The 20,862-nt window shown below is 46.6% G+C and overlaps 1 protein-coding gene across 1 annotated transcript in view; it reads left to right on the forward strand.

Annotated features, from left to right (window-relative positions):
• Positions 1-7,047: 7,047 nt before the first annotated feature.
• Positions 7,048-20,862, forward strand: part of USP9X (ubiquitin specific peptidase 9 X-linked) — a 5,037,693-nt gene continuing 5,023,878 nt past the window's right edge. The window contains exon 1 of the mRNA XM_044071835.1: positions 7,048-7,086. Within this exon, the coding sequence (XP_043927770.1) occupies positions 7,048-7,086 (39 nt within the window). The remainder of the gene's footprint in view (positions 7,087-20,862) is intronic.

The raw sequence follows: 20,862 nt of genomic DNA on the forward strand, positions 1-20,862 counted from the left end.
ACCTTCATCAAACATTACATACTGCATCTGTCTCCGAGCCGGCAGCTTACCAAGCTAAAGATCCGAGCGCAAAGTTCCTCCCCCTTACCCATACTACACTGCAACCTCCTTCCAATCCTCTGATCTAGTTTGCCGCAGCTTTGCCAACACTAGATTATTGAGCTCCATGCAGGTATAGTTTGTTCATCAAACTTTAGATCTGTGTGGTTTCTGAGTGTGAAACTAGTTTATCTTTTTCCCCCTCTAACCTCTGGTTTTGCGTTCAACTAGAAAAAAGTGGTAGAGAAGGAAAGTTTTTTTTTTTAATTTTCACCCAGTGTAGTCTTCCCCTTCCCGCACTTGGCGTGCGTGTGCTTGGCTAGTTGGCTTGGTTATGTCAGAGGCTCAAAAGCAGACTTTCTCTAAGTGCAGTGTGTGGCCATAAGCTGTTGCCAGCCGATGGTCACACTCTGTGCGTTGTTTGTCTGGGGGTTCCTCATCTCACATCGGGCTGCAAGATGTGTGCAGCATTCAACCCCCAGGCCCTGCGGGATTGCAGGACCAAGCTGATTCTGCGGGTCTTCTGCCAGCAAAGTCAACCACCTCTCCTGCCGCATCTGTCAGCCACTGCTGTGGCTGTTCAGCCTTCTGGCCCTCTTCCCCTGTTTGAGACTCCCACTCCCATTTCCAAACGGGACGAGAGAGAGGCCATGAAGGACAAACACAAAGTAGTGAGAGAGACAGGGAGAGGGGTTGTAAGAGATGAGCAGACTCTGATCCGTTAGTTCCCTCCCCCTGCTAAAGTGATTTCTACTCCATAGAAAGTTGCCAAGCTGTCTTCCCCCTGCTTCATTCTCTACAATTCTCTCTAGTGCCGGAGGAGTCTGGGCCTGCTTCGAGGTTGTCCTCGCATCAGCCCTCCTGCCTGGTATTGGTGACGTCCTCAAGATCTACAAGGAGCCCCTCTGAAGCTGACATGGATCGAATTATGAGAAGTTTCCTGCAAACTCAATTGCATATGGGAGTGTTGTTGGCTCCCCAGCTGGAGCGGGGAGTTCAGCTCTGACATTTGCCCCGATAGCTCCTTCTCCGATCCACCCTCGGGTTTTGGAGTCCATGGATCCGAGGAGCTCCAAGTCAGGGGGTTGGCGCCGATGGTTCCTCCAACGTATACGCCAGCCATGCTCTTGAATCTGTCAGATTCTCTGTGTTGGATCCGAGCTCTCTGAGCTGAGATCTGGGTGTCGGATCTGAGGTGATGTATGTCGTCCCTGTTGTGGTCTCTGCATACCATCCCTCTGGGTCCAGCTGTTCTGGCCTGTGCTCCAATCCCCTCGGATCTAAGGGGCATGGCTACCCGCCCCACCAGTTTCAGGGAAGGCCAGCTCCCCTTTGGCTTTTGACTTTAGAGAGGGTTCTCTCTAGAGGTTCGAGACCCCTCACTCTTTCCTCTGAGTCCGCCCATGCTCCCTCTCAACTAAGTTTCTTCCATCCAGGACTCCCAGGGCTAGTCTGTGTCAGATACACCCCAGATGGTTCCTCTTGACAAATGACTGCTTGTGAGCCCTCCCTGGAGAGCCCCTCCCCCGAGGAGGCCACTCATAAATGCCAGTGCAAGAGGAGGCACATGGACTCCCCAGAGTCCCTCACTGAGGATATCAACTTGGAGGAAGGGGGAGGTTCCCCCAGATTGTCCCCCGAAGATGTCTCCTTCAGAGTCTATGGAAATTCTTCGCCGGGGGGGGGGGGGTTGGTCCACCCAAAAACCTTCCTCAGACTAGTCTGTATTTCTAGAGGCGTTCACAAGCCCATCTTGTGTCCCCCACCAGCTGACCATGTGGTGGATCTCATTACCACCAGAGTTTGGAAGAAACTGGACACTGTAGAGCCAATACCCAAATGGCCTGAAAAAGTATTGAGCCCTCCTGCTCACAAGCCCACTTGGAGTAAGGGTTTCAGAGTTGATGCCATGGGGGTGGTGGCAGCCACCAAAAAGGAACTGGCCCAGGAAAGTTCCTCTGTCCATCCTCCGGACAAAGAGTAGGGCAGTGGATAGTCTTGGAAAGTGGCCGTTTGCTTCAGCTACCTTTGCTAGAAGGGTGCTGAGTTACATGGCCCACGTAATTAGACTTCAGCGCGACCTTATGAAAGAGTACGCGGAGTCTCCCCCGGAGTCCCATTTTGGACAAGGATAGACATTCTTGGCTCTTATAGCACTCTAGTCTGTTTGAAATACATCCATGCATCTACTCTCTCATGTCACCGAGGGAGCTGCTTGAGCGGCCGGGTCCAGTATTGCCATTAGGCATCATGCCTGGCTCCAGCTTTGTGATTTTTCGGAACCTTTCAAGGTGTCCTTCGCGAATGCCCCTTTTGTCTGTTTGACCTTGTTTGGGAAGACCGTCCGAGATGTGCTATTCCAGAGCGAGAAGGACGGGGAAACGCAGTCTGCCATCGGGATCCACTTTAGCCGTCAAAGGCCCTTCTCCAGGAGCCAGTGAGGGCAGCAGAAGTTGTGGTTCCAGAAGTCTTAGTAGTCCTGGAACGCTCCGGACTCCTCCCCTAGAGGCAGAGGGAGACAACGTGGATGCTGCCCCAGAGGCAGAGGGGGACCGAAGAACTTCGGGTCAAGGGAGCCCTTTTCTGACCGACCCGCACAGCAGCCCTGAGGGGTTGCACGACTGCTCCTCTGGAGGCAGTCTGGGAGGGGGATGTTTTTTGAGGCACCTAGCCCAGTGGGAGTCTATCACGTCCGATCGCTGGGTGCTTTGAATAATATCCAGACGCTATTCTATTCCCTTCATAAACAGTCCCCTATCAACAAGGTGCCTCCCGGACGTCCCACCCACTCAAAGGGAGGCAGCAGCTTTGGAAATAAAGCTACTAAAAAGAGCAATCCAGCTTGTGCCCACAGACCAGTCCGATCGGGCATCTATTCCAGGTTCTTTTTGGTGCCAAAACAGGGGACTTAAGGCCGATCTTCGACCTATCCACAGTGAATCTGTCTGTTGCCAAGGAGAAGTTCCGGATGGTCCCTGTACAATCCATCCTGCCGTTCTTGCTGGAGGAAGACTGAATGTGGTTGATAGACCTCAAGGATGCGTACTACCATATCCTGATGGACAGGCGATCCAGTAGGTTCCTCCGCTTTCATCTAGGAGCCAGTTACTACCAATTCAGGTTCCTACCCTTCGGTCTCACCACAGCCCCCAGGGTGTTTACCAAGGTCATGGCAGTTGTAGCGGCCCACCTGAGGCTTCAGGGCATTTAGGTCTTCCCGTACCTAGGCGACTGGCTTCTCAAAGCATCCATCAGGCATCAACTTGTGCTAGCCAGAAACTTCAGTTGTCGAGTCGGCTGGGTATCGCAATAAACCTAAAGTCTTCTCTTCAACCTGTTCAAACTCTAGACTTCATAGGGGCAAGAATAGATTCCCTTCAAGCCAGGGTATTTTTGACCCCAGACAGACTTTGGAGCCTGGCCCTTCACGTTTTGTCACTTCAGACTCCTGCACCCCAGCTGAGTTAGTCCTGAGAGCCCTAGGGCCCATGGCAGCAGCTATAAATCTGGTTCCTTTTGCACGTCTGCATGCGAGTGTGTTACAGTGGATGTTAAAGGTTCAGTGGTCTCTACTATATCAGTCTCAAGACTTTCCGATTCCTTTAAGCTAAGTGTGCAAAGCTTCTCTCGTGGTGGCTTCAATCCCAGGATCTGCGAGGAGGACGCCCCTTTGTTACGCCTCTGCCCAAAACCACGGTGACCACAGACTCATCCCGCTTAGGATGGGGGGTATTGCTCAGGCAGGACTGTCCCAGGCACATGGACCCCAAGCGAGATTGTTCTGCATATCAGTGTTGTAGAGATGAGCAGTCCTTTCAGCATTGCAGGCCCTTCGTACCTCTCTCCCTCTTGCGATCCAGTCAGACAGTGTCAGTGGTTCGGTTCATCAAACAGGGGTGAACCAGGCCCTATCCCTTTTGTTGAGAGTCTGAGTGTGAGAGGCTGTGTGGCAATGGGCTATCTCCACCAACCGTTTTCTGATAGCAACACACATCCCGGGTCAGTCCAATGTTTTGGCAGACACATTGAGCAGGACTATCCTTTCGCCTTACGAGTGGTCTCTGAACCCTTATGTAGCAGAACAAATATTCCTTGGGTGGGGTCAGCCTTGCTGCAATCTCTTTGCATCGCTGTCCAGTGTGAAGTGCAGTGATCTTTTCATTCAGATTCCCCTGACTGAGGAAGTCCCCAGAGACTCGTGTCCATGCCTGGCCCACCTGGTCTTTGTGCATCACTCGCTTCCTCTCATGACAAAATTCTCACAGAAAGCTTGTCTGTTGGGGAGCTGGGTTATCCTCATAGCCCAGTTCTGGCTTAGTCAAGTTTGGTTCTCTTGCCTACGGTCACATCTTCTAGCTACGCCCTGGAGTTTGGATCCCATTCTGGATTTCATTAGTCATCCCTTGGGAATTCCTCCTCCAAATCTGGACAGCCTCAAGCTCACATCTTGGTTGCTTCAGTTCAGTTTGCCAGGATTCCCGGTATCTTCTCCAGTTAAATCTATTCTGGTAGCTGCATTTAAGTAGTCTACCAGAAAAGTGTACAGTAGTAAATGGAAATGTTTTTCCATTTGGGCTTCTCAGAGAAATCTGGATCCTTTTACTGCTCCAGTTCCAGCGGTGTTGGACTTTTTTGTCTCATATTTTCCAGCAAGGGGCCAGCTCAGTTCAAGTTCTCTAGCTGCTGCCAGAATTTGCAAGACCTTTATCAAAGGTGCTTTTCTACTGAGACCTCCTTTCAAACCCCCCCCCCCCGGGGGATTTGATGTCTGTTCTTCAGGTCTTAGTTGTACCCCCCGTTCGAGCCCGCAGCATCAGTTGACCTGAAATTTTTGTCATGGAAGACCGCCTTCCTGTTAGCTATCACTTCAGCCAGGAGAGTGTCGGAACTTCAAGCCTTATGTAGGAACCCCCCATACCAAGTTTTTCATAAGGATAGGATGTCTCAGGACTAACCCGTATTTCCTTCCTAAAGTTGCTTCGGAGTCTATCAGGCTATTAATTTGCCTGTATTTTTCCCTAATTTTCAAAATACAAACTTCATTTGCTGGATGTTCACAGGCAGTTGTGTTTTTATACTTACATAGGTCCAAACCTTTCCTTAAATTTGATCAGCTTTTTGTTTCCTTTGCTAAACCCTTTTTAGGGAAACCAGTTTTGAAGGTGACTCTCGCTAACTAGATTTTGCTTTGTATTTTACAAGCACATAAAGAACTTGGATTACCAGAACCAGAAGGGGTTCATGCTCATTCTACTCGTTCTATGACTACTTCTGCTGCACTCTGGTCCAGCGTTTCCCTGGATGACATTTGTTCAACAGCTACCTGGGCTTCCTCTCATACTTCTATTACTCATAAGCTGGATATGGTGTCTAGAGGAAAGACTTCCTTTTGCTCTGCAGTGCTCCGGAATATCCTTCCTTAAGGGTCTCCCAAGATTTCTGTTAGCTGGAGACTGTCCCATAGATTGATGAACAAATGAAGTTAACTACTTCAGATAGTTAATGTACTCACCGTAACTATCCATCTGAGTAGTTAGACTTCATTTGTCAGCAAACTTCCCTCCCTCCCCTGATCTTGGTGGTTTATTTCTCTGTTTGAGCTCTATGTCCTGAGTCTGACGAGCCTGGTGTGTGTGTTTGATTCAGGTTTTTGGTATCTTAAGTTGTCACTCAGTGGGTGGCAAACTCGATCTGAGGATTGGAAGGAGGTTGCAGTGTAGTATAGGTAAGGGGGAAAAGCTTGGATCTTTAGCTTGGTAAGCTTCCAGCTTGGATCCATATCGGATCCGGAACCCACAGATTGCTGACAAATGAAGTCTACTCAGATGGAACGTTATGGTGAGTACATAACTTTTTTTCTTGGTTCTGTAACTGATACCAGGATCCATCCCCATGTGGGAGACCTGTAGGTTTTCCAGTAAGTGTGAATTGAAGACTGGCTTTTACACTTGCATCAAAGTACATAGTTCAGTCATTTCTACTTGTTAAAACCTTCTTTCCTGTTTATTCCAAGTCACAGTTGTTGAAAGGGGTTTTACATATTGGACCACAAAATGTTGGGGTGCCATCCTGGGACCTTTAATAATTGTGTTGGAGTAGCTAACTCCATCTCTTTGAACCAGTAGTCTCTTCTTCCCTGAAATGTTACTTGAAAAAACTGCTTTACTGAATATCCTCACTTTGGCCAGATGTGTATGAGTTTCAAGTACTCATGTCTTCTCGCCTCTTTTCCATAAGAACAGAGTGACTCTTAAAACCATCTCTTCCTTCATGCCAAAATGTTTCTGGGTTTATTTTTTGAATAAATCTATTCACCTGCCTGTGTTCCCTAAACCTAAAAGGAGAGGAGATAATTCTGCATACGTTGAATGTCCACGCAAGCAGTGTACTACCCAGGACAGACTAAAGATTTCAGAATGTCAGACCAACGTACTCTCCTTTGAAGGCAAGTAAAAAGGGCAGTCGGTTTACAAGTGAATCATTTGCAAGTGTCTGTGGCTTCAGTGATCTAATGATGAACTTGGTATATTTGTGTAAGTTAACTCCTTTCAGGAGATGGTTGAACAGATAATTGTTGCAGTACTAACCTGCTCCTTCCTCTCATACTTTTTATTTTGTCTTCTGGCTGGGGTTGGGTCTCTGCCTGTTCCTTTTTCTGACATGGCATTTTACTTTTTCACACTATATTTTTCTGGAGCGTTAGACTTCAGCTTCTCTCTTTTAAAGCAAGGTGGCACTGAATTTTGGACCCTGTATATCCTTTTTATACTAGAATGCTTGATTGGAGGGTGTATGAGGAAAGGGCTCAAAGCTTTAAGTAGACTGGATCCCATATATCCTTTGCAGGGTACATCCCATATAGGCTATATGCTACTGCTAAGGCAGATTAACTTGCACAGTTTTACTTAAAGCTTGTACACACATTGCATTTGGTACAGCTTCAAAAGATAGGTCCTTTGATCACCTAGGAAGGATTACACTGGGTTCAGTCTTAGATTCAAGCAGTAAATGCCCTTCATAGAACCAGATATTGATGAACAGCTGGAGGTAACACAACTTCAGTAAAATTGTGGTTAAGCATGCTTGTGATCAGCTCTTGTCTGAATTTCTGACTCAGTTTGCTCTCAGCCCCTGGATGTGTAGCCAGGGGCTAAGACGCATGGATTTTGTACTGTTCCACAGCAAAATGCTGGTTGTGCCAAATGTCTCCGTTAGAGTTCATGTTCTTTGAAGGTCAGAGTTCCAAGCTATGGGCACAATTCTTGATCTAGTCACTGCCAAGGAACTGAACAGATTAGGTAGGTTCTTCTGTGTTATCTCCACCAGTCAAAGCTTTCACCTTCAGTATTGAACTATTAACCTTTCCTAAATGCTGTTCCACATATCCTGTTTATGTTGGTGTTAGTGTGTGCCTAAGTAGGCAGCTCAAGTTTCTTTACTTGAGTGAATGGCTTTTGGGTGCTTCTGCCAGAATGGCTACAGTCAAAGAAATAAATGCTGCATTACCCTTTGTTCCTTATCATGGTGTTGCATTATTTCTCAAATACTTCCATCATTGCAGGTTTTTCACATTCAATAGGGACGATTAAACTTCTAGTCCAGAGTATTACAGAAGGGGTACTGTCTATTGAGCAAGCTGTATTGGAGCATCTGTTTAAATCCCAGTCATCCTTTCACACTTGAATCTTGTTAAAGATATTGGTTATTCTGCACATAGCATTTGGAGATGTAACACTAAAATGCCCTAAGGTATGATTTGTGTAATTGTAAAAAAAAAAATCAGAAGGTTATGCTGCAATGGAACTTGTTCATAGCATCTTCAGATGTACATGATCTGTGTTGACTTTTGACCCAGATGTGCCTTTTCTGCGTTGTAGTGGGGGAGTTCATTTAATTGCCGTTGATCTGTAATGGAAGGATTCTGTACATAACTGTTAAGTTTAAGGGCAGTTCAGTTTATCGCCAAGGGGCTTTAAGAATTGCTTGCAAGACTGCTTTTGCAGCCTTACAGTATTTGAAGTATTAGGATCCATGTACCTTTGCAGAAAGGCCTTAACTGTTTAAAACTAAACTCTGTTCAAGGTATGTATCCCTGAGGAGCGTTTACAAATTTGTTTCCGGTTTTGGGATACCTTTGTGCTAGACAGACCCACCTCTGTCCCAAGTGGAAAATGGAAGTCTCCCAGATATGTAGGACTCCAGAATCCAGTCATTTATAGTACCACATGAAGTAGCTGTTTTTTGTTTGCTTTAGGTGTAGACTTCTCCATACATTCAGTTATACAATGTACTAGTTAAAGATAAATGTGTGAAAAGCGATGTCTTCCCAGTATGCTAATGCTTTATATGAGAACCATCAATACTTGGTTTTCACAGCCATGTAGCCTTTGAAGAAACACCCTAGCAAACTATGTAGAGATGTATGCATTTAAGATGAGCTGAAAAATATGCACGTAGTACTTGTGTATACTGCATGTATGTCATAAGTCGAAGCAACTTTGTACGTTTCTGAAGTTTGCTGACAAGTGCTACCATAAGCCAATATAAGGCTTCACTGCAGGGAATAGACCCCCTTTTTGTTGAATATATAATTGAAGAGGGGGAAGGATAAATAAAGGGGAACGTGTGAGGTGTGCATGTCCAAACATTTAATCTACTTCATGCAAGATAAATGACAGATGGTTAGGTGGGTGATAACCCTCCTGCATCTTCCCTCATCTTTGTGAACACTACCTATTGTTTTGTGATGGGAGAGGATGTGGGGAAATGCAGCAGGGGTAGGTTTGAAACAATAGGATGGTTGCACAGATGAAGGGGGATGGGTTGGGTCAGAGCCCTAATCAAACCACTACACCAGCCTGGAGGTTCAGTTTCTGACTTGCCAAGAGGTGTCAAGACAAGTAGACCCTGAAGAAGGGTTTTCTTAGGAGGCTCAAAATTAGGAGCCTGCTGGGGAAGTGAGTCTTGCAGCTAATGCAGGAGATGTTGATGCTGACCCTACTGGCTCTCCAAAGCCCCCTTAGTAGCAACCTTCACCACAGCCTGCAGCTGAGACTGTGATTAGATCTCCTGGCTGTTTTCACAGGCGGAGCAGCCACTTGTGCGATGATGCGGACCTGGGAGGTGTTTTACTGGTGGTGGGGATAGTTCCCTTACTGGAGTGGAATGCTGCTTCTGAAGTGCCAAGACTGTTAAAGACCTGCAGAGGAAGACTAAGTGGAGGTGAAATAATGTAATATTTTATTATTTCAGATTAAGTAAGAACTTACTACATGAGAGGAGTAGTGTGTGAGGTCAGGGACCAACTCCCCTAAGGTGCTGTCTCATCTCTGCCTGCTCTTGTGCTGCAAAACAAAATGGGGAAAATTGTATTGTATCGTTAGCACAGTACAGATAGTAACGATTTTTATATAAAGAGTATTATGCTAAACTGGTATGTTGATTTTCTGTGACAGGTGCTGTGCTGTTGGGGAGTCATTTGTGTAGGCTACCTTTTGTAAGCCATCACAGGATACCCGCCGACTGGTATCTGCACATTCCCCACTCACTGCATTAAAGAAAAAATGAAAGCCTATGAAGAAGATATAAGTTGGACTTTATCGTAAGTGCAAGTGAGATTACCCCCCCCCCCCCCCAACTCAAGTAACTGTCAGTGGGCTGTTTTTTGGCAAGTGGCTTAAAATGTGTGATTATATTGTAAGCACCCTGCAAAATGGTATGAACCATAAAGGTACTACTGTTTTGCTAAGTGTTCAGTAAACAAATTACTTTTTTTGCAATTAAAAAAAAAGTATGTGTAACCTCCACATTTGATGGTATTATCCATGTCATTATTCCATACAAAAGGGTCTTGGGTCTGACATCGGATCAGAGCTGGCAGCTTAGCACAGGCAGATTGAGGGCTCAAGCTCCTTTCTTTCCCATAATCCCCTGTTGCCTTCCAACCTTCAGATCTCTTTTGTCCCACATTTGCTATAGACCTGATCCATCTGGCTCTTGCTTCAGTTAAGTACTTTAACTTGATTTTATTAATTTAACTTAGGTTACCTTGATAGGTTTTGCCCCCCTTAGATTTTCTAGTTTTGAGTGTGGTGTAGTTTCCCTATTAGTCCATGTTTTTGGAGCCCTTTTTGTTGCTAGTGCCCCTTTTAGTGTTGGGGCTTTAGTTAAATTGTCTGAAAAGCCCTCTGGTTTTAAAAAGTGCTCTTCGTGTAGTTGGAAGATGCCTAATTCTGACTCACATGAGGAGTGCCTGTATTGTTTAGGAGCTCCTTGCCTGGAGGTTGAATGTGACGTTTGTGCCGCATTCAACCCCAGGGTTTTGCGGAGCATTGAAACAAGCTGCTGCTAAAAGGTATGGTGCGGGGGGGGGGTCCTTTTGTTTCCCTCTAAGGTTTCCACTTCTGACCCCAAGAGTAAGACCCCTTCCATGCCTCCAGTGGCTTGTAAATAGGTGAGGCTGTCTGACTCTAGATCACTGGATCGGACTCAAGCCCAGGCCATCTCAGATCAGAGATCTTTGGATCTGGGGTGTTTGGATTTTCTGCCGGTTCCAAGGTCTCCTTGGATCCACCCATGGTTAATGAAGACCTAGCCTTACCTAGGTCTTCTAACCAATTGTAACAGTTGGCTCCTAGGCCCCAAAGCCTAACTCCAGATCACAGACTACTATCCTTGGAGTCTCCAGCCAAGTCTACTCACTCCTCTACTTTCTTCATATCATCTAGGAGTTGGTTGCCTTCAGGAAAAGGCAGGATTATGAGTAGCTTTCCCAAAGCCCAGTTAGAGCTGGGGCTTCTGTTGTCTCCAGCCCATCTGGCTAGGGGAGCCTCTCCAGTTCCAACTCTCCATTCTTTTCTTCCAACCCAAGGGGCTTTGGAATCTCGGGACCTGGTTACTTGCTGTTAGATCCTGGTGGTGTTTAGTATTCCCATTTTCTCGACCCCATCAGGGTCCCTGGTGTGCCCAGTCCCACTGCCCTTGGATCAGAGTGAGCCCTGTGCCGGAGTGGTCGGTGCTAGCTCCATGGGGACAAGGTTGGGTCCGTGTTTGTTGGACCAACCTCTTCCCCTGGGGGGGGGGGTTCGGCCCTTGATAGCTCTGGACTGGTATAATCCAGGGGCCATGGAGCTGTATCGGGGCTTGCCCCTCCTCTCTGAAGGACTTTGTCTTCTGGGGTTGGGGATGAAAATGTTTCCAGCCACGTTGGCCTTCCGGGTGGTAGAGAGGACCTTCTCCAGAACTGGAGCTACATCTCCCGCGTCCATTCCTGCCCCTCTCTGCTTTGGGTGGCAAGGCCTCTCGATCCTGTCCAGGGTCAACCCTCTTTCTAGCCTTCAGAAGGTTTCTTCCCTGCACAGGGTTCCCACATCTGAGTCCTCCCTGGAGGAGGCACCTCTTAAGAGAAAGTGCAAGAGGAGGCATTTGGACTCTCCCTCAGACTCCCTCAAAGAGGACACTGACCTTGATGGCGCCTGGTTCCTCCAGATCCCCCCCAATGTCAACTTTGGTAATATCCTTGATCTTGAAGCAGGACAGATGGGTCTCCTTAACCCCCATCTTAGAGGAGTCCATGATGTTCGTGTTTCACTGTTGCAGTCATTACATATGAGTAAACCTGCTGGCAGGTTGCCCTCAGCCGGCCTGAATTTCAAAGTCTTGGGTCCTGCGTCGGCTGCTGTCACCCCCTCCCTGACGTCAGGTCGTCAGGGGTATAAAAGAAGCAGCCAACGCCATTTTCTTTAGTCTTTCTTGCCGCACTGTGCCCGAAGCAGAAGCAGTTCGCAAGTGCCGGTCAGCCGACTCATGAGATTTTCATGTTTGAGTTTCGGATTTGAAGCCTTCAGTAAAGCTAAGTACCCCGTTGGGGAAACTCTTTTTCTTGCTCCAGACCGATGTCGGAAAAAGTTAATTGTATTTCTTGTGGGAAACAAATACCTCAAGGATTTTCATTCTTACTGTATTCCTTGCCTAGGTCCTGATCACAACGTTTCTGGTTTTGTGCTAGATTTAACCAACGCACTATTAAGCGTTGGTATGATTTTGCTTTAAACTATTTTGGACGCCGGTTTAATTATCCAGACATGTCTGATAGCCATCCGACTACCGGAGTTCACAAAAAATGCAAAGAAAAGGAAAGAGGCAACCGAGGCCTAACACTGACTGTGCTTCTCCTAAGCCAGTCGCCTGTTCACCGGTCATCAGTGAGGTGCTTTCGCAGCCTCTGACGCCCACTACTTTAGAGTCACAGGCTGCTACAGACTTCCACATGGAGTCTGCCATGCTGCTGGAAACTCAAGATATTGGAGCCTCTGATATCCCAGAGACGCTGAGCAGCCACTGGCTTCTGAGGGTGTATTCAGACCTAAACATGTTTACATCAAACCAACTACAGCTTCAAAGGAAAAGACTAAAGCACCTTCCAAAGCCAAGAAACAAACTCTAGAGCAACGTAGTCAGGCCTCTATGCCCAAAAAACAGATGCTCAAAATGGCCGAAGACTTGATTACCTTGATCTAGGGTTCCCATCCCCCTCCTGAAAAGAGGCCTAGGCAAGAAACTAACTATGAATCTTCAGATTGGGTTTCAATTTGTTCTGATCAGGAATATTCTCCCCCCCCCCATGAGGATTCTGATGCTGAAGAAATCTATACCTTTAGCTTCTCTTCGTGAGGACTAGTCTTTTGGGGAAACCTTACATACCACGAGGGAGCATTTCCACTGGGAGAGCCAAGATTTTTCAGATTCTAAAAAGAGGCTCAGGGATTTCCTTTTACAACCACAACACAAGCCACTAGCCATCCCACCTGTGTTAGACAGTGTAGATGTATTTTTGGAGTCTAGTCTTACCCCTGACTCCTTACCTCCAGCTCATGTTAAGCCTGACTGATATTACAGGGTTCCTGACTCTCATAAATTCCTTTTTAAAAACCCTGCTGCAGACTCAAACTATTTCTGAGGGTCCCAAAGGAGTTCAGGCTTCCGCTGCGAAAAACCTACCCCCTCTGACAGAGATTCTAGGGCACTGGATAGATGGAGGAAAAAAAGTTTACACATCTGCTACCTTGGCTATAAAGGCCTTAAACTGTCAGTTTCATATGCTCAAGTATCAGCAACAAGTTATGACATTGCTTAAACAGAAAATGTTAAACTCTGTGCAGAAAACAAGGAAATGCAGGATTTATTGCATGCAGCTGAACAAGTTGGAAATCATACATTGCAATGTGGTTTTGATTCTTTAGGGGACTCCTGCAGGGCTGCAGTCACAGGTTCTGTAATTAGGAGGCATGCTTGGTTAAAGGAACAAAATCTGCCTGATCATGTTAAAGCTAAATGATTAGATGCACCTTTACAGCATGTTACTTTGTTTGGTGTTAAGGCAGAAGAGGTGTTAAAGAAAATGGAGGACAAAGCTGAATCTATGCAAATAGTCAGATTTTTTTACAAGTACAGCCACCTAGGTTTAGTAGACACTGGCCAACAAAGAATTGGTCCTTTCCTGTGTCAGACCTCCAAGGGGCAGATCCCAGGCGCAAGGGTCATACCGGCCAAAGCAATGGGGGGGCTTCTACCTCCAAAGTTGGAGAAGACATCACAAGCATACAGGAAACAGTCCCACTGACTTCCCCCTGCCTGCACCAAGCACTTATCTCTTGGCAGCACCCTTGGGGGGAAAATTAGCACTTTTTTTCTCAATTGGCACATTATAACCCAGGACAAGTGGGTCCTGAATATTGTCACAAAGCTACAAGCTCCATTTCCATACCCTGCCAAAGGCTGGCCAGATCTGCCAAAAAATCAGTGGGCAGAGGCACAAAAACAAGTCTCATCCCTCATGGACATGGGGGCCATTCAAGTACCAGAGCAAGAGCAGAGACAAGGATTTTACTCAAGACTGTTCTTGGTACCCAAAAAGGACAAGGCCTGGAGGCCAATACCGGACCTATCTATTTTGAACACATTCCTGGATATACCAAAATTCAACATGTTGACTTTGCAGCAGCTTCTGCCCATGCTGGGCAAGAACGCTTGGCTTGTGACTTTAGACCTAAATGAGGCATACCTGCATGTCCCAATCAGAGAAATATGCAGAAGATACCTCAGATTCAAGGCTGGCTCACTGCATTACCAATTCTCTGCACTGCCCTTTGGCTTATCTACTGCGTCCAGGGTCTTTACAAAGTGCCTGGCACCAGTAATTGCATTCTGCAGACAGAGGAATACAAATATATCCTCACTTGGACAACGGTCTAATTCAAGCAGAGAACAAGGACATTCTTCTACAGCATTTGGCGTTAGTGAAAAGACTTCTAACATGCCTAGGGTACACAGTCAACAAAAAGAAATCAAAACTAGTACCCTCTCAAGAGATATTCCTGGGTGCAAGCTTGAATACAACTGCCCAGATGGCTTATTTCACGCCAGACAAAGGCAACCGACTACCTATTTCAAAATGTTGGCAACAAAGGCCCAGTTATCTGAAAGAAAAATTCTGTAGGCTTTGGGCTTCATGGCATCCTGCATCCTACTAATTCCATGTGCAAGACTGCATATGAGGAAACTTCAATGGTACCTAAAGTGTTTGGACTCAACATTGCCACAGCCTGGAAACTATGATTACTCATTCCCTGCCTGCAACAGGAGCTTCGATGGCGGGCAAAGGCTGGTCACCAAAACAAGGGACAGCCATTCACATTACTCCCAGCCAGGCAGACACTTAACAACTGATGCATCAGATTATGCCTGGGGGGGGCCCACACAGCATGAAGATGCATTCAAGGCACATGGACCTCCAAACCAAATGCATCTACATATCAATCAAAAAGAGATGCTAGCAGTTCAAAATGCCCTGACAGCCTTCAAGGATCTACTTCATCCAGGACAACTATTGATAGACAGAAACCATGGTCATGTGGTATAAACAAGCAGGGGGGAACACATTCTTACGCCCTTTGCAGGCTAGCCATGACTGTGGGATACAGCATTGACTTACTAAGTACATCTGCAGGCACAATTCCTGCCAGGAAGTAGAAATACTCTGGCAGATGAACTAAGCAGAAACCTCATGGATTCCCACGAATGGCACCTGGATCCATAAGTCTTTAGCATGATAAAGAAATGGGGATGCCCGGACATGGATCTATTTGCCTCCCCACACAACTACCAACTAAAAAGATTCTGCACAAAGATTTCACAGACAAGCATTGAAAGTGGACGCCCCATCAGTATATGCATTTCCCACTTTGCCTCTCCTCCCCAAGGTACTCCTAAAGGTCAGACAGACGAGCCAAAGATGATACTGATTGCCCCATATTGGCCCCGCCAGTACTGGTATCCAATACTAAGGAGCGTGTCTCAATGCCCAACTTGGACCTTACCTCAAATACCTCATCTACTGTCCTAGCAAAACGGTCAGATCCTGCACAGCCAGCTCAGAACTTTAAACCTGACAGCATGGCGAATAATGTAGTCATACAAAACACCTCTCAGTAAAGCTGTGATGGATGTCATTTTGGAAGCCAGAAGGCCTAGTACTAGAAAATCTTAATGCTGGAAAATGGAAGAGATTCTGTGCTTGGAACCAGGCACAAAGAACTGATACAGCTGTGCCAAATATTCCTCAGATTTTGCAATACTTCACTGAGATGCTGGACTATCTTTTTAATCTTTTAAAATTCATGCCTCTACCATTTCGGCTCATTACAATGTAGAGCCACCAATCTTTTCTCATCCCTTAAAGCAGTACCTCAGAGGAGCCAAAAATTTAAGACCTCCAAGGAGATCACTAATGCCTGCATGGGACCTCAACTATGTCTTGGAAAAAACTCGCCCTGCCTCCTTTCGAGCCAGCTGCTACTGCTGGTATAAAGTTTTTATCTTGGAAAACTGCTCTGCTCCTAGCAATAACTTCTGTGAGACGAGTTTCAGAGCTACAGGCACTCATGGCTGTGGAACCTTTTATCATTTTTTATCCAGACAGGGTTTCTGAGGACAAACCCAACTTTTATGCCTAAGGTGGTGTCCAGTGTGGCTCTCAAACCATTCACTTGCCAACCTTCTATCCAAATCCACAGAATGGGGTGGGGGGGATAATTCTGTTTTCTTTGGGTGTACGCAGACAGCTTTGATTCTACTTGGACAGAACCAAAGTTTTCAGAAAGGCAGAGCAATTACTAGTGACATATGCTGCAGGATCACAAGGAAAGGCGGTCTCAAAGCAGACTATTTCAAAGTGGATAGGCCACTGCATTAGTTTCTGCTATGTACACCATGGCAAGCCAGTACCTCAGGGCATTAGGCCACACTCAACCATAGGTTGATACTAGGCTATCTGCCCTAGGGCACTTATAAGCCTAGCCAGAGTGTGTTTGGCTTTCGCCACCCTTTTAGATTAGTTGACTGTGCCTCTGTATAGTAGGTCACAGAAGGTATCCATATTAAGGTTAGTTTACTGTACCTTTGTCTAGCAAGGTCACAGAAGAGAGCCCAGGGGTAAACTTATGGTCTCCCATCCACTCGTCAAGATCCCTCTTGTATAGGGTCAGTGAGGGGCTCTGCCTAACATGGATTGGGATTTTGTTCCAGAGTGAGGGGAGCCTCTGGGATATGAATCTGTCTCTCCAGCATGTCCTATTTATTTCTGTGCTGAGGTTCAAATCCCTGGAGCGTGTAGCTTTAAGAGATTTGGATTTCCTGAGGTGGAGCATGTCCATTAATTCTGGGTTGGACATGGCTTTATACTTGACACAGATCGCCTCTGAGTAGGCGGTATGCAACTGAGTAGAGCTGGAGTTTCCTTAGCTGAAGTGCATAGGGCATCTGAGTCCCTTGATCTCTTGGTGAGGTACTTTTGGGGTCTTTCCAATTGCTGCAGGTGTCTGGTAAGGTACATCCCAAATGGGGCATTGTATTCACTTATGGGCCTGATAAGTGATGCATAGAGGGGCACAATGACCTCTCTTGATCTAGATGTGAACCCTTTCGTGATGAGGTGGGCTATATAGAAGGTCTTTCTAACTACTTTGGCAACATGATTGTCAAAGGAGAGATTACTATCTACTTGGGTCCCCAAGTCCCTAATTACTTCCGTACTTAATGGATTACCACCTATGTGGTAATTTGTGTGCACTTTGATTTTCCCAAAGGGGATGACAATGCACATTTTGGCATTTAGCTGTAGGCCATGGCTCTGGCACCAGTTATCTGTCTGAGACCCTTTTGGAGGATGCTCATGTCAGCCGGAGAGTTTATTATGGCACCCAGTTTGCCGTCTGCAAACTGTCGGCCATAATCCACCCATGTTAGCCTGTACCTCGGAGAAATATATACTGAACAAGAGAGGTCCCAGGACTGAGCCTTGTGGGATGCCACTTGTAACTGGTTTAGAGTCTCACATGGCACCTGCAATTCTGACCATGTGGGTTCTGTTCCTGAGCCAGTTTGCAACCCATCTGGTGACATAGGGGTTGATATTTAAGCTGATGAGCTTATTTATGCCTGAGTGGGGTATTGTGTCGAAGGCTTTTGCGAGGTCCAGGTAGGCTGTGTGGACTACCTTCCCTTCATCTATAGCTTTGGCAACAGTTTCAAACAAGTCGACCAGGTTCAAGAGGCAAGATCTGCCCTTAAAGCCAAATTGGGTAGGATCCAGTGTCTTGGAGGTTCCCAATGTCCTTGTTTATGATTTCCATGATGATACGCTCCATAGCCTTGCATTTCCATGATGATACGCTCCATAGCCTTGCAGACCAGGCTAGTCAGGCTTATAGGGCGATAGTTTCTGGGGTCTGTTTTGGCACCACCTTTGTGGAGCAGGACCACTGTTGCTGTACGTCATTCCTTGGGTACATATCCTGTAGTACGGCTGAGATTGAACAGTGTCTTTAAGTGAGGGTTTAGTTCTTCTTGGAGCTCATGTAAGACGCAGCCTGGGACACCATCTGGTCCCATTGATGCTGTGTTTTTTTGCTTTGGAGAGGGCAGCCCTCACCTGTGCATCTGATCACAGGGAGGCTACATTCTGGTGGGATAGACATTTGCTCTTTTGGAGGGGAAGGGGGGGAGAAGTTTGCACTGAACCTTTCTGCCAGGATGTTGGCAATGTCTGTGGGTTCAGTGTATTTTTTGTCATTTTGCACTAACTCGGAGCATATCTGGGAGTTGCCTCCCAGGTTCCTGACAACTAAAGAAGGCCTTGTGATTATCCTTAGTGTGGTGTGCAATTTTTATTTTGAAGCTTGCCTTAAATGATTTTATGAGGGATCGTAGTTTCTTGCTAGTACTGATCAGAGACTCCTTCCCTTTTTGGGATTTTGCTCTCATGTAGTAGCTTCCTCCTGTTAGCTTATTTATGGCCGGGGTCCACCAGACAGGTGGTTTGCCTTTGGATGAGTGAGTCTTGGTTTTATTTGGGATAGCATGCTCCATGCATTCCTGTAGGTGTCCATAGAATGCTTTTGTAAAGGATTCTGTTTTGGGCCGTAGTTTCCACTGGCCTGGGGCCTTTGAAAGATTCCACCTTGGTTTTGAGACTTGTGAAGTTTGCTTTTGAGAAGTTTACTGTGGTTTCCTTGGCTGGGGGTGGGGATGGAATATGGATGTCCAGTGAGATTAATTTATGGTCTGATATTACCAATGAGGGGTATACCTTTGGTGTGGAGCATAGAGAACCCATGTTGGTGATGACCAGGTCCAATATGTTTCCCCTCTTGTGGGAGTGGTGACCAGTTGTTCCATAGCATTTGAGTTTGTAAATTCTAGGAACTGTTGGGCGAGGGTGTTTGGGCTTGAGTAGTTTTCCCAATCGATGTTTGGGTAGTTGAAGTCACCCAATATAATGGTGTTTGGGGAGACTTTCATATTTTCCAGTGTTCTCAGGAAAGCCGAGTGGGGTTCCTGTGTTTAGGAGGGTGGTCGGTAGCAGGCTACAAACTGAAAGGCAGTTTTGCCCACTGTTAGTTGCATATGGATGGTCTCTGATGCTTCGTGCAGTGCCACTAACCTGGTGATGTGGGTATCGTTGATGTATATGGATATTCCCCCTCCTTTTGTGGTTCGGTCTGAGTTTTGTGGCCGAAAAGCATGGTATGAAGTATAACCTGGTAGTGCTGCAGCCACTCCAGCAGCCTTTCTCAGGGGAGTACCTACCAAGGACATTTTAGAGGCTGCTACTTGGAGTTCAGTGCACACCTTTACAAAGCACTATCATCTGCCGTCCTACTCTAAATCCATGGCAGGCTTTACCACTGCAGTTCTGCAGGGCCTCGTAGCCACTCCTAATGCTGTTTAGCTCCTGCCTCCCAACCTTAGCTTTGGGACTCTACCCAAATGTAATGACTGCAACAGTGAAACACAAAGAACATAGTACATTTGTGTGCACTTATCATAAATGTAGATGTTAGAGTGTATTCACTGTTGCAGTCCAGGTTTACCCACCCACCATCCCACTTCTCTTCTGATGGAACCTATCTTTCCTTCTCCGATTTATACAACCTATGTGGTGTATTTGCTTGTAGATGAAGGTAAATTTTTATGTTGGTGCATGTAAGTATAGGTTCATAGGTTCATACTAGGATATCTGCCCTAGGGCATTTATAAGTCTAGCCAGTGTGTTTGGCTTTCGCCACCCATTTTAAATTAATTTTGCTATGCCCTTTTTCGAGGTTAATATACTGTGCCTCTGTCTAACAGTGACACAGAAGTGATACCCGGGGTAAACCTACGATCTCCCATCCACTCATCAAGATTCCTCTTGAAGAGAGTCAGAGGGACTCTGCCTAACCTGGACTGGGATTTTATTCCAGAGTGAAGGGAGCCTCTGGGTTATGAATCTGTCCCTCCAGCATGTCCTATTTATTTCAGTGCTGAGGTTCAAGTCTCTAGAGCTCGATGGGATTTAGATTTTCTGAGGTGCAGCATGTCCATTAATTCCGAGTTGGACATGGCTTTATACGTCGGGCACAGATCGCCTCTGAGCAGGCGGTATGCCACTGAGTAGAGCTGGAGTTTCTTTAACTGGGCAGCATATGGCATCTGTTTGAGCCCTTTGATCCTCTTGGCGAGGTACTTTTGGGGGTCTTTAAAGTTGCTGCAGGTGTCTGGTAAGGTACATCCCAAAAGGGGCATTGTACTCTATTATGGGCCTGATGAGGGATGAGTAAAGAGGCACGATGACCTCCCCTGATCTAGATGTGAATCCCTTCATGATTAGGTGGGCTATATAAAATGTTTTTCTAACCACTTTGGCCACGTGGTTGTCAAATGAGATTGCTATCAACTTGGGTCCCCAGGTCCCTAATTACTATACATGTATACATTTTGGCTACCCTTTTGGAGGGCACCTGACATCTGGGGCAAGAAAAAGGCGCCTGCTGATTTTATGCCCTTGATGACCTGACATCAGGGAGGGGCCGACAACAGCTGACTGAGGACCCGAGACTTTGGAATTCAGGCCGGCTGAGGGCAACCTGCCAGCAGGATTACCCAAATGTAATGACTGCAACAGTGAATACACTCTAACATCTACATTTATGGTAAGTGTACACAACTGTACTTTTCTGAAGGTGTTTGGGACGAGCCCATCTACTTCCTGGGTGTCCCCCCTGCCACCGAGTTAGTCAGTCCCATTGCCAACACGGCCTGGAAGGAGCCAGACACTGTGGAGCCAGTTCCCAAGTGAGCCGATAAATTCCTTGGACCCCCCCTCCCCCCTTTGAGGCAAAGTAGTTCTGGTTGATGCCGTCGTGGTTGCTGCTGCCACCAAGAAGGAACTGGCAGAGCTCCATGGTCCATCCCCCGAACAGGGAGTCCTGGGTGATAGACCAA

The sequence above is a fragment of the Protopterus annectens genome, chromosome 5.part0 (genome assembly GCF_019279795.1).
Source record: "Protopterus annectens isolate FY-2018-M chromosome 5.part0, PAN1.0, whole genome shotgun sequence".
NCBI lineage: Eukaryota > Metazoa > Chordata > Ceratodontiformes > Protopteridae > Protopterus > Protopterus annectens.